This window comes from Salvelinus alpinus, chromosome 30 (genome assembly GCF_045679555.1).
Source record: "Salvelinus alpinus chromosome 30, SLU_Salpinus.1, whole genome shotgun sequence".
Lineage (NCBI taxonomy): Eukaryota > Metazoa > Chordata > Actinopteri > Salmoniformes > Salmonidae > Salvelinus > Salvelinus alpinus.
This window is the reverse complement of record NC_092115.1, coordinates 45,566,903-45,579,381: the sequence shown is the minus strand read 5'-3', so window position 1 is coordinate 45,579,381 and position 12,479 is coordinate 45,566,903. Positions and strand designations below refer to the sequence as shown.

Below are 12,479 nucleotides of genomic sequence, written 5' to 3'. Positions count from 1 at the left end.
TTAAACGGGTGTCCTGACTCTCTGAGGTCATTAAAGATCCCATGGCACTTATCGTAAGAGTAGGGGTGTTAACCCCGGTGTCCTGGCTAAATTCCCAATCTGGCACTCAACCATCACGGTCACCTAATAATCCCCAGTTTACAATTGGCTCATTCATCCCCCTCCTCTCCCCTGTAACTATTCCCCAGGTCGTTGCTGCAAATGAGAACGTGTTCTCAGTCAACTTACCTGGTAAAATAACGGTAAAATAAAAAAATAAAAAAAATAGTTCAGTTCTTTTTACCGAGGCCCATATGGCTCTGGTCAAAAGTAGTGCACTTATAGGAAATAGGATGCCGTTTGGGACGCAGGCAGGGTCCTGTGTTGTCTGCTAACCTCTCTCTCTCTCTCTCTCTCTCTGTGTGTGTGTGTGTGTGTGTGTGTGTGTTCAACCTGCTAGAGAGCACAATATTAGGGCCAGTCATGCAAAGGGGAACGATAAGGAGGAAATAGATTAGAGCTGGAAAGAGAGGGTCACGTTGGAATAGTTAAAACATGTGGTTGACACACACACGCACACACACACACACACACACACTCACACCAAATCAAGAATGTGATTTCCTGTGCAGATGTGACCGTGTCCACCTTCTAGACAAAAATAATCAAGCCCAGAATAGCAGAGTTGCTCGGATCATGACAGAGAATGAATTGTATCCTGAGCCTCAGGTTGCGTTCAAAATGTCACCCTATTCCCTCTATACTGTAGTGCACTACTTTTGATCAGAGCCCTATGGGCCCTTATTCCATTGAAGCTTTTGTCAGGGAATATGGTGCCATGTGCCATTTCCGACGCAATCTCACCCTCTCTCTTATCTACCCAGGCCGCCGTCACGTCCAGACCAGACTAGTGGAGCCCAGAGCCTCGGCCCTGAACAGTGGTGACTGCTTCCTCCTGGTTACTCCTCAACACTGCTTTGTTTGGATGGGAGAGTTCTCTAATGTCATCGAGAAAGCCAAAGTGAGTCCCTGTTTCCTGACTGTATGTGTGTGTGTCTATGTGTCTGTGTGTCTATGTGTGGCTGTGTGTCTATGTGTCTGTGTGTGTGTGTGTGTGCATGACTGTGTGAGGTGGGCGAGAAAGGCAAAGTGAGTCCTCGTCTCTCCAACTGTGTCAGTGTTGAAAAAAACGACTTCCAGGATTAAGGAAATGTCTTGTGCGTTAATCCCAGTCCTCTCGGGTTGGGTTAGCTACAATTTGTGATTTAAAAGCTCGGGGGTTATTTTAGGGTGCAGGCAAATGTTTAATAAGGCCTTTTGGATGGACTTTAACGTCTCCCACACAGGCAACAGCTGGTGATGTGTTGTCGTGCTTTTCTGGTTGAAGCAGACGCATGTTCTGTGATATCCTATCGGCCCTGGTCAAAAGTCGTGCGGTTTATAGGAAATAGGGTCCCCGTTTGGGATTCAGCCACAGACACACCGTTCATTTGTGCCGTTCTCTCGTTGTGGAAGAGAGAGCTGTCCCCATCTGTTCCTACAGCAGCTCCCATTCCCCATGGAAAGGGTCCTGTTTGTGTACGGTAGACCGTTTCAAACACGCCGTGACTTTAACTTGATTCCCCTAGGCTACACCGTTTTTCCCCCCAACCCTGATATTTATTATACTAGCTCCAGTATTTTTAACTGGTATCAACTTGGGTATCATCAGGCAGACATCGAACTACAGTGCGCCCACAGTTAGAGCATGGAGACCCTTGATCTCCCAAGATGAACAATGCCTCATCATTATAACATAAAATACTACTCGTAGGACACAACTAGCAGGCTCTGACATTGGCCTTTGCAAGTAAATCTCATGCTAACCTAAGCCCCTTTCAGGGCTGACGGTATTTGGTATTGTACTGTATGTACGGTATTGACATGTACAGTGCATGTATTTCCGTTATAGTGACATTTTCTCTGTTGTTGTGTGTATCTCTCTCGTACTGTAGGCTTCTGAGCTGGCATTGTTCATCCAGACTAAGAAGGATCTGGGCTGCAGAGCGAGCCAGATCCAGACCATCGAGGAGGGGGTCGACCCCCAGAGCCCTGCGGCCACAGAGTTCTGGAAGATCCTGAGAGGAGAGCAAACCTACCAGTGTAAAGGAACAGCATCAGAGGCCATGGCTGTGTCACAATTCTCCACCTCCAAAAATGTGTACTTGCACACTTTGATTTGAAAAGCATTGGTGGAGTCACTGGATGGAGGGAGTTTCCACCATTTTGTTAAATCATGACGGGAAGTGTGCAACTGCACACTTGAGTGGAGAATTGGGACTAAGTTCATTGAAAAGATTTAGCTGCAAGTCTTTCAGAAGTCTTTATCTTGATATCTTATGTGTTTGTGTGTGTCCTCCGACAGCTGCCGGGCCACCAGAGGAGGATGAGCTGTTTGAGAGTGCCATAGTGGAGACTAACTGTATCTTCCGTCTGCTGGATGACAAGCTGGTTCCTGATGATGACCAGTGGGGGAAGGTTCCTCACAGCACACTACTGGAGTCCAAAGAGGTACGTGATTGGACTGATCAAGTAAGGCATGTGATATATCAGAAATGATGTAATAGAATGACCGTCAACCGAAAATATTGTCATATAATTATAATACAGTTTATATGGGTTTTATACACATTTTCTGTATAAACAGCCTCTCAAATATATGTAAACAGACATGTTTTAATTTTAGTTTCCTTGGAAAACCGTGAGTGCTCTTGTATGATACAATTTCAGTATCATACAAGTATCATTTCAGTAAATACTACGCATTTACAACTTGTCTAAGTCCCGTCACCAGCTGATTTCAGCCAGTGTGTGGCTGTGGATTGACTGCATTGTTTTAGTTAATGGAATCCTTCCTCTAAAACTGGCTGTCTAGCTAGATAACAAACATACCGTGCAGATAAATGATTCAACTTCATTATTTTATACATTATCTTATCACAACACTGGCAAACCATGGTTGACCAACTCCCTGACCAAAATGGCTAACCTCTATCCCATCATAAGAAGGTTAATATCCATGCTAGTATTCTAATTCCTTAATCTATGGTCCTAACCATGAAGATCCTGTTAAATTAGTTCCCAATTCTATGGTCCTTACTCTCTAAATATATGGCTCTGGTTTCCGTATGTTGGAAGCAGTTTGATACCGTTCCATTAATTCCATTCCAGCCATTACAATGAGCCCGTCCTCCTATAGCTCCTCCCACCAGCCTCCTCTGCCGTCAATGAACTTCATATTATTGCAACCAAATGTTTATCGGAATGGCCATCATTGTGCCCTAGCTGTTGCTCTGTGCCCATTCTGATGCCACACTGGCACACTTTTTTGTGCCCCCCTGCAGGTGTTGGTGTTTGACTTTGGCAGTGAGGTGTATGTGTGGCATGGTAAGGAGGTGACTCTGGCCCAGAGGAAAGTAGCCTTCCAGCTGGCCAAACACCTGTGGAATGGAACCTTTGACTACACCTGCTGCGATATCAACCCTCTGGACCCTGGAGGATGCAATACACTCATACCCAGGCAGGCAACCAACACACACGCACAGTCTCTCTCTCTCTCTCTCTCTCTCACACTCACACCACCACTTACTCAAATCATCACCTCAGGGACTGTTTGTCTGATATTTTGTTGGTGTATAGGCCTGTGTACAGGCTAAAGCCTGTGCTCTCACTCTCTTGTTCTCTGTGTGTGTCTACAGGAAGGGCCAGGGCCGTCCTGACTGGGCCATATTCGGCAGGCTGACAGAGCACAATGAGACTACCCTGTTCAAAGAGAAGTTCCTGGACTGGGCAGACACTAAGAAACCCCAATCAAAGAACACCAATGAGCAAGTCAGTGAGCAGAAGGTATGTCCTGCTGACTCGCTCCTTCTCTCTCTCATTCCTGATTCTTCTCTTTCTCGCTCACTTTGTCTCTCTCTCTGCCTTCTCTCTATCCCTTTCATACTTCTTTCGCTATCTGTTTTCATCAGACCCCATGACCCAAGAGTTTTTTGAATAACACTCTCTCTCTCTCTCTCTCTCTCAGGAGATGCCGGGGCGGGAGTGCAGGCCGTATGATGCAGCATTGATGCTGCCTGTACTCCAGACAGCAGTCAGCACTGTGCTGGACGGGATGAACGTGGGCCGAGGCCACGGCTCTATAGAAGGAGAGGACAGGATGAGGACTCTAGAGATCAGCACGGTGTCGGTGGATGTCTGGCACATCCTGGAGTTTGACTACAGGTCAGTTTCCCCCCAAAAATGAATGAATTTGATTTGACATATTTTAAAATGACGTATAGAGCTACTTCAGCCATTAGAGTACAACAATACATACATTAAAATGATCTAGGATTAAAAGCGCAATAGAGTCGACCACAATTTCCATTGTGGTCCTTACTATTTAAAAGTGCAACGCACAGTGGAAAAATGCTATATAAATCAAATCGATATTCTCCTTATTCCAGCCGGCTACCCAAGCAGAGTATAGGCCAGTTCCACGAGGGAGACGCGTATGTTGTGAAGTGGAAGTACATGGTGAGCGCAGCAGTTGGGAGGAGGCAGAACCCGGAGTTGAGGAGTGCGGGCCCTGGCAAAGAAAAGTGCTGCTACTTCTTCTGGCAGGGACGGCACTCCACCGTGAGCGAGAAAGGAACGTCAGCACTGATGACAGTGGAGCTGGATGAGGAGAGAGGGGCACAGGTACTGTCAACCTGTAAATACTAAGGGTGCATCTCAAATGGCACCCTATTCCCTATATACTGCACTCCTTTTAAACTAAGCCTCCATACCAGACCAGAGAGCACTATATAGAAAATGCACTTTTGTACTGCACTATATAGGGAAAAGGGTGTCATTTTGGATGGAGCCTAAATCCATGCATACATGTATCTACTGTCACTGATCTGAGAGCAGCCCTAGATGCATATGACCTGGGTGAGCGTTGTCCCTCTCTCTCTCCCCCAACAGGTCCAGGTACAGCAGGGGAAGGAGCTCCCTTGTTTCCTCCAGTGTTTCAACGGGGGGATGATCATACACTGTGGGAAGAGAGAGGAGGAAGAGGAGAACACACAGAGTAGGGATCTCTTCTGGTTAGCAGTATGACGTCATAGCCCTCAGAGGAGTTGGTTAAGCAGTTAGATGTGGCTCTACTGTATTATTAGGAGCGCTGTTGTGTGAATAGAGTTACAAAATTCTAGTAACTTTCCCCAAATTTCTAGGTTTCCCAGAAATCCTGGTTGGAAAGTTACAGGAATTGTGCAACCATATTTGTGAATGTGTGCCTTGTTTGAGGGGCTTCTGACTGTGTACCTGTGTGTCTGTGATCAGGAGCAGTAGTACCAGTGTATGTGTCATGCTGACCCGTGCGTGTCCGTCTGTTACCAGCTGATTGGCGTCTGTACTGCGTGCGAGGGGATGTCCCTGTCGAGGGCCACCTCCTGGAGGTCGTGTGTCACTGCAGCAGCCTGCGCTCCAGGAGCTCCATGATCCTCCTGAATGTGAACAAGGCCCTCATTTACCTGTGGCACGGCTGCAAGGCCCAGCAACGCACACGCCTGGTGGGCCTCACCGCCGCACAGAGGATCAAAGAACAGTGAGTCTCCGTCTCAAGTGGCACCATATTGCCAAAATAGTGCACTACTTTTGACCAGGGCATATTCTTTTTCTTGATAATTTACTGTGTCAAGTAGTTGACCAGGAAAAAAAACTCTCGTCCCTAGTCATGAAATGGATAATGAAATGTGTAATATGGGATGTGTGCGTCCCAAATGGCACCCTATGCCCAATACAGTGCGCTACTTTTGACAAGGGCCCCAAGGGCACTATATGGGGAATAGGGTACAGTTTGGGGGACAACCTGTTTATTGTATGTAGAGGATATGAACCATGTGTTGTCTGTTAGATGTCCGTTGGAGGCGGGGCTCCATAGCAGCAGTAAAGTGACCATCACCGAGTGTGACGAGGGATCAGAGCCCACTGGATTCTGGGATGCGGTCGGTAGGAAAGACAGGAAGGCCTACGACTGTATGCTGCAAGGTACAGTATAGTACTATTACACACACACACACACACACACACACACACACACAATTGCAGTGAAATTACTCATTCACAAGAGCACTCCAGTTATTCATCATACTTCTGACTTACTATTATTATTCATTTGTTTCAGATCCGGGTAAATTTAACTTCACCCCTCGGCTGTTCCAGCTGAGCAGTTCTTCTGGGGAGTTTGTAGCCACAGAGTTCTACCACCCCTCCAGAGTTCCAGACCTGGTCAGCTCTCTGCCCTTCCTTCAGGAGGATCTGTACCAAGCCTCCCAGCCGGGTGAGTCCTACAATACAATACACTACAACACAACACAAATACCGTGTATAAGCCTTGGAGGGGATTATGTGTGTTTAAGGTTGATTTACTTGCAATCAAATGTCAGAGCCTGTTTGTTTGATTGTTCCCACCAGTAGTACCGTAAAGTTAGGTCCACATTCATCTTGAGGAACCAACCGTCCCTCTGCTCTCACTGTGGCCTTTGGAAATAGCTACTATTGGAAATAGCTGATCTAGAATGACTTTCTCTTCCTGTATAGCTCTGTTCCTGGTGGATAACTTCCATGAGGTGTACCTGTGGCAGGGCTGGTGGCCCCAGGACAGCGAGAGCCCCGGCTCCGCCAGGATACGATGGGACATGGACAGGAAGTGCGCCATGGAAACGGTGCTGCGGTACTGCAAAGGTAGACTGACGATGTCATCTGTTTGACATCAGTGTGATATTACACTTGAAATATGACGTCCGCCTCTGACCTCTTGTATCTCTTGGTTAAATTTAAAGAGGGGCATACGTGGCGTTTGTCCTTCATGACCATTTAGTTTCACTGTACTGTTAACGTGCAAAGCTTTTCACTAAGGGCACGTCTCTCTAGTTAGGATTTGTTACTGAGGTGTGTCCTAAATTGCATCCCATTCCGTAAATAGTGCCCTAGTTTTGATGTCCTCAGGGCTATGGTCAAAAGTAGTACACTATATAGGGAATAGGGTGCCATTGGGGCCGCACCCTAAATGGGTTGACTTCCTCCTATAGAGAAGAATGAGAAGAAGCCTCAGAAGTCGTATCTGATCCATGCTGGTCTGGAGCCTCTCACCTTTACCAACATGTTTCCCAGCTGGGAGCACAGAGAGGACATCGCAGAGATCACTGAGAGGGTGCGTTATACGCCACGCACAGTGATCTGACAGCCCCCTTGTACATTGCACACACATACTCTGGCCATACACACACACACACACCTTACACAAACACACACACACACACACGTGTGCAGTGCTCTTATGTCCTTTTTCTTGGGACCATAACAGTGTGTGTGTGTGTGTGTGTGTGTGTGTGTGTGTGTGTGTGTGTGTGTGTGTGTGTGTGTGTGTGTGTGTGTGTGTGTGTCAGGAGGCGGAGGTGTGTAACCAGATCATCTTGGTGGAGGATGTGCTGGCCAGGCTGTGCCAGAACACCTATCCCCTGGCTGAGCTGCTGGCACGTCCCCTACCTGGGGGCGTCGACCCCCTCCGCCTGGAGATCTACCTATCAGACCAGGACTTTGAAGTGAGTTTAAGTTCAGCTGCAGTTTGCATTAAATACACAATGTGGCGAGACCACACCATTCAGCACCAACACACCCTGTGAGAAAAGTAAACCTTGATTTAAGACTGAATGGGCTGGTTTCCCAGACAAAGGTTAGGCCTAGTCCCGGACTAAAAAGCTAAACCTTTGTCTGGGAAATATTTCCAAATGTTGTTTTGTTGAAATCAATGCATTGCAGTCATGTTCATATCTGATGCATGCAGTATGTCCATGTTAAACATAAACCAGAGTGTGTGTGTGTGTGTGTGTGTGTGTGAGGCGTGTGTGATCCCCTCTGTGTGTGATGGATGAAAAGGTCAAAGGGATTTCCACAGATAAGAAGCACAACACAAAAGCAGAACATGTGAGAAGCAGCACCTTGCTTCCTGGCTGCGGCTCGGAATAAGAGCTGTATCTGTCACACTGTGTCCTGTACATGTACCGATAGTGACAGCGGTGCATTCCAAATAGCACCCTATTCCCTTTACAGTGCACTACTTTTGACATAGCCCTGGCCAAAAGTAGTGCGCCATATAGGGAATAGGATGCCATTGGCGATGTAGAGAGAGAGAGACAGACTGGCCCAGTCAGGTCACCCTCCATTTCACACATTACCTCAATCTGGTTGCACTCCTCTTCTCTCCCACCATTCAACAAGAGAGAGGCCCTCTCCGTTTTGTGTTTCTCTATTTACAGAATTCAACACACACTGGAGGAGGACAGAGTGGCTCCAGCGTCGGAGCTCACTCTGTGTACTCAGGAAATGAGTTCTCGCTCTCCTTGGGCGTCAACTCCCCTCCTCAAATAGTGTGACCATGGTTACAATGAGGAGAGAGGGCCCGGAGAGATGCTTGGTCTTAGGTCTGTAGCATGCCAATGGCACAGATACCAGAGGCTGTATGTATCAAAGCGTTTCAGAGTGGCGATCTAGGATCAGTTTAGCCTTTTAGATCACCAATGAATACGATTACATGGGCAGAGATCCTAGATCAGCATTCCTACTCTGAGATGGTTGACACCTACTGATGTGATTTGTGATTATCTTACCGTCATTACTTTCAGCTCCCTGTTGATGTCTAATAGCGCTGTAATACACTCTTAATCCAGGCTGACTTCTCCTCTCACCTTTCAGGCTGGGTTCTAGGGGATTGAGGTAAGGTGAGTTATTTACCACGCAGACTATGATAAATGAGCACTGGTGATTCTACTTGTCTTCAAGCACACGGCATCTTCACTCACTGTAATAACCTCTGACCACGCTTGTTCCCTCTTCCTCTGGGCTGTCCTGCTTGCCTTCTCCACCTGTATTTTCTTTCTTTCTCCACAGCAAGGTGGAGCACAGTGGATCACTTCACCTCTTTGTAGCATGGGCTCAGGCGGTGTACTACAGTATTGGAAAAAAAGGGTTCTTTGGTTATCCCCATAGGAGAACCCTTTTTGGTTCCAGGTGGAACTCTTTTCGATTCCATGTAGAACCCTCTGTGGAGAGGGTTTGCATGGAACCCAAAAGGGATCTAGCTGGAACTAAAAAGGGTTCTACCTAGAACTTAAAAGGGTTTTCCTGTGGGGACAGCCGACGAACCGAAGAACCCTTTTAGTAACTTCTAATAGATCCTTTTTTTTTTTACTAAGAGTGTTCTTCTGTGTGTAACGTATTTGACTTTGAACTTTGCGGAGGCCAGAGCATGATAATCAATGATGGTTCATTATTTGACATGACATTGTTTTGAATTCGGCCAATGTGACTATATATTGACCTCCCCTGGTGAGTTTCTTCCTCTCTCACTCCAGCAGTGTATTAATTGGAGCTGTTTCTCTCCCCCCCCCATGCAGAAAGCATTGGACATGAAGAGAGAGGAGTACGAAGGATTACCAGGGTGGAAGCAAGTGAACTTAAAGAAAGCTAAAGGACTGTTTTAGTGTAAAGTTAAGCTGATGATGATTGTGGAGAGAGATTAAACGCAGCACGTCTTGGACGACAGTGGAAGTTGATACAAATGCTGCTTTATTGTTAAAACCAACGTTTCTGGCTCCGGGCCTTCATCAGGTTGGTTGTGGAGAGAGAGGACGCAGAGACTGTTGACATGATGGAGGCCACCAAGCTGTCCCGCCTCAGCACTTCCCAGCGGCGTGACCGAACCCCAGTAGTGGTTGGTGGTACTTTAACAATCAGTGGATGGGCTCATCATTTCAGTTGAACGGAATCATTGGAAAGGTATCAAACTCATGGTTTCCAAGTGTTTGATTCAATTCCATCCACTTCATTCCAGTCATTGTTATGAGATATCCACCCCTCACTAGTTTCCTCTGCTGAACACACTCTCAGGGACAGCTTCTCTGAGTGGGTCACAGGGGGGGGGGGGGGGGAGGCTGGGGTAGAGGATCCGCTGAGGTGTGCTAGTGTCATGTAGCATATTGTTTTTACCTTTCAGTTATGTAACTATGTAGGAAAATGAAAATTCTGCTTAGCACATTGTATGCGAGTGGGTTTATCAGGTACTGTACAAAGCAGGACCTGCACTCTCTCTCTCTTTTTCTCTCTCTGCTTCATACTGTACGACAAGTCTCCACTTATTATGACACCGCTCTTGCCATATGAAGTGAAGAGGAAATTCAGCAACTCTTTGAGGACAGTGGAAGTTGATAAAAAGGCTTGTTTATTGTTAAAAATAAACCAACGTGTTTAAATTGGTCGGTAGCCTTCATCAGGGTTTAACAGATAGAAGAACAATGGAGGGCAATGGGGGGTTTCATGCCATGGACATATGAATGACATACACACTGATGTGGTGTCTGGGTGTGATGTTTTAACTGTTGTGTGTGTGTGTTTGTGAAGTATTTAGAAGAATTTGTATTTATGTAAAAAATATATATTACAAAATCTGGTAGAAAGACAACGTATTCAACTTGAAAGTACTGTGTAATGTCTGTCAGTAGGAGTGTTTTTTTTTTCCTTGTCAAAAAGGTGTAAACATGCCAAGTATGTACCTTTTTTTGTTTTGCGTTCTCAAATATGGTACCTGCCTGGGGCTGTCATAATGACATCTAACCTTTACAGGTACCTGAGAAATGACAAACGGCTGTATTTTTTAAAGGCATGGAATTCTTTGTGAAAAACACTTGATGAATGTTGAATGTATAGTGCCTTGCTTTTGTGTACAGTTTATATACAGAAATTCTAGTCTGCATTTCGAAGACTTTCTTTGTGATAAATAGTAAATAAACAACAATAAATCCCAAAATCCAAAATAGATGTTAGTTTGTATTCATTTGAGTGAATGTCAATTGTATTTTCTTGAATACTCAAATTCTCCCTCGTCACTTTTTCAAAATCACATTTGAGTAGAAGACCTGTGGTTCCTCCCCTCTGACCTTATCCTCCAATGTGTTTTGAGAAAGAGACGAAGAGAGGACGCAAGGAATCTAGGGGAGATTCTCAATTGGGGAAACAGTCTGTACTCGACTCTTCCGTCGTCCTCTCCTCTGTGACCCGGAAACCGATGTGGTCGAGTGGTAGAGGAGAGTATCAATTCGTTAGTAGGTGAAACTGAGTATGCTTCCTTCCTCTATTACCTAGTTCAGCAGAGGATGCACAAAATAATCCTACCAGGACCTAGCGCGGAAGTGTTGTAAAATCCACCACATCCCTTTTGAATCAGCTGTTGTTTTTTCTCAGAAGAGAAAAGCATGCACACATTTTTTTTTCAAATGATATAAAATGTCTCACACAACTAGCTAACACGTTACACGTTTATTTTGGGATTCCAACCCTGTAAACATAATTTGCCTGATGACATGCAAGAGTCTCTTTTTTGTTTCCACGTTTCCTCTCCTCGCCGCCTCTGGAGCAAAACCAACTGAGATTCTCCCTAGGAAATACAATTGAGATTCACTCTAAAACTTGCTTGACTTTGTAGCGGTTTGTCTTATGCCCAGCAGATGGTGCTCTTTGTCCTCTTTGTCCTAACATCCCTTAAAGTCCCATGCAGTCTTTTTATTTTTAAATTATGTCTAATACATCCCTGTGTATGTTTATTTTATGAAAATAACCACAAATATATTTATCATTTATTTCTCTGAGCCTCCTTTTGCCATTGAAATAAATGCACAGCCTGATCGTGTGGTCGTGTTGATAGAAATTTAAATATATTTACATACACAGCCCTGATTGGCGAATAAGATCATCTACTCTAGTCTAGAGCCTACCCTGCTTACCCCTTCAAAGTAGTAGGATACATATGCAAATTAAAGATGACTGGTCAGAATATTCAGATCAGATTGTGATGTCATGCTATGGGCCAAAAACTCCAACACACCTGAACTTCCAGGTGTTTTAATTTTTTTCGTCTCTTACACTAAAAGGCCATTATCATCACTTTCACAATTTCAGAGTGTTATTTCATCCTCGTAGTTTGGAAATATGTATTTTTTTTACATGAAAATCACATTTTTTAAGTTATGAACCGTTTCCAGTTCTGTGTGTCATGTGTCATGTATACATTTGCCAAGCATATTAAGATTATAGGAGAGATATTGTTATTGTCTTAGTGACTGCTGTGTAGTAGTATGGAGAACTAGTTGTTGTGAATTGTACAAGTGTTAATTCATTATCTACCTAGCAACTAATATGCTGTATTTATGTTGGTTAATTGTTGGGAGAGAGCAGGAAGTAGTTGAGTTGGTGCACGGCTGTAGACCCAGCTAACAATTAACGTTCCCACAACTTTAGTGATCGTTCCCTTAAGAGTCTCATTAGGTCTTTAAACTAATGTTTTCATGGGAATGTTCCTGTGATGTGCAAGGAATGTGGTTTAGGAAAATATTCCATCAACATCCCACCAAATATACACATTACACGATTGCCATGTC

At 45.1% G+C, this 12,479-nt stretch overlaps 1 protein-coding gene across 15 annotated transcripts in view; it reads left to right on the top strand.

Annotated features, from left to right (window-relative positions):
• LOC139559486 (supervillin-like) overlaps window positions 1–10,861 on the top strand; it is a 76,618-nt gene extending 65,757 nt beyond the window's left edge. For 11 of the 15 annotated variants that reach the window (XM_071375511.1, XM_071375512.1, XM_071375518.1 and 8 more), the window contains 15 exons: window positions 864–1,000; window positions 1,974–2,121; window positions 2,384–2,529; window positions 3,363–3,538; window positions 3,717–3,864; window positions 4,046–4,242; window positions 4,467–4,701; window positions 4,969–5,074; window positions 5,386–5,593; window positions 5,903–6,036; window positions 6,173–6,328; window positions 6,589–6,732; window positions 7,080–7,201; window positions 7,437–7,592; window positions 9,444–10,861. In XM_071375511.1, coding sequence (XP_071231612.1) covers window positions 864–1,000; window positions 1,974–2,121; window positions 2,384–2,529; window positions 3,363–3,538; window positions 3,717–3,864; window positions 4,046–4,242; window positions 4,467–4,701; window positions 4,969–5,074; window positions 5,386–5,593; window positions 5,903–6,036; window positions 6,173–6,328; window positions 6,589–6,732; window positions 7,080–7,201; window positions 7,437–7,592; window positions 9,444–9,530 — 2,300 coding nt within the window. In that variant the 3' untranslated portion in view covers window positions 9,531–10,861. Of the gene's footprint in view, window positions 1–863; window positions 1,001–1,973; window positions 2,122–2,383; window positions 2,530–3,362; window positions 3,539–3,716; window positions 3,865–4,045; window positions 4,243–4,466; window positions 4,702–4,968; window positions 5,075–5,385; window positions 5,594–5,902; window positions 6,037–6,172; window positions 6,329–6,588; window positions 6,733–7,079; window positions 7,202–7,436; window positions 7,593–8,672; window positions 8,769–9,443 lie in introns of all 15 variants that reach the window. The other 4 variants (XR_011671778.1, XR_011671777.1, XM_071375516.1 and 1 more) reach the window with 4 other exon arrangements.
• The last annotated feature ends 1,618 nt before the right edge of the window (window positions 10,862–12,479 follow it).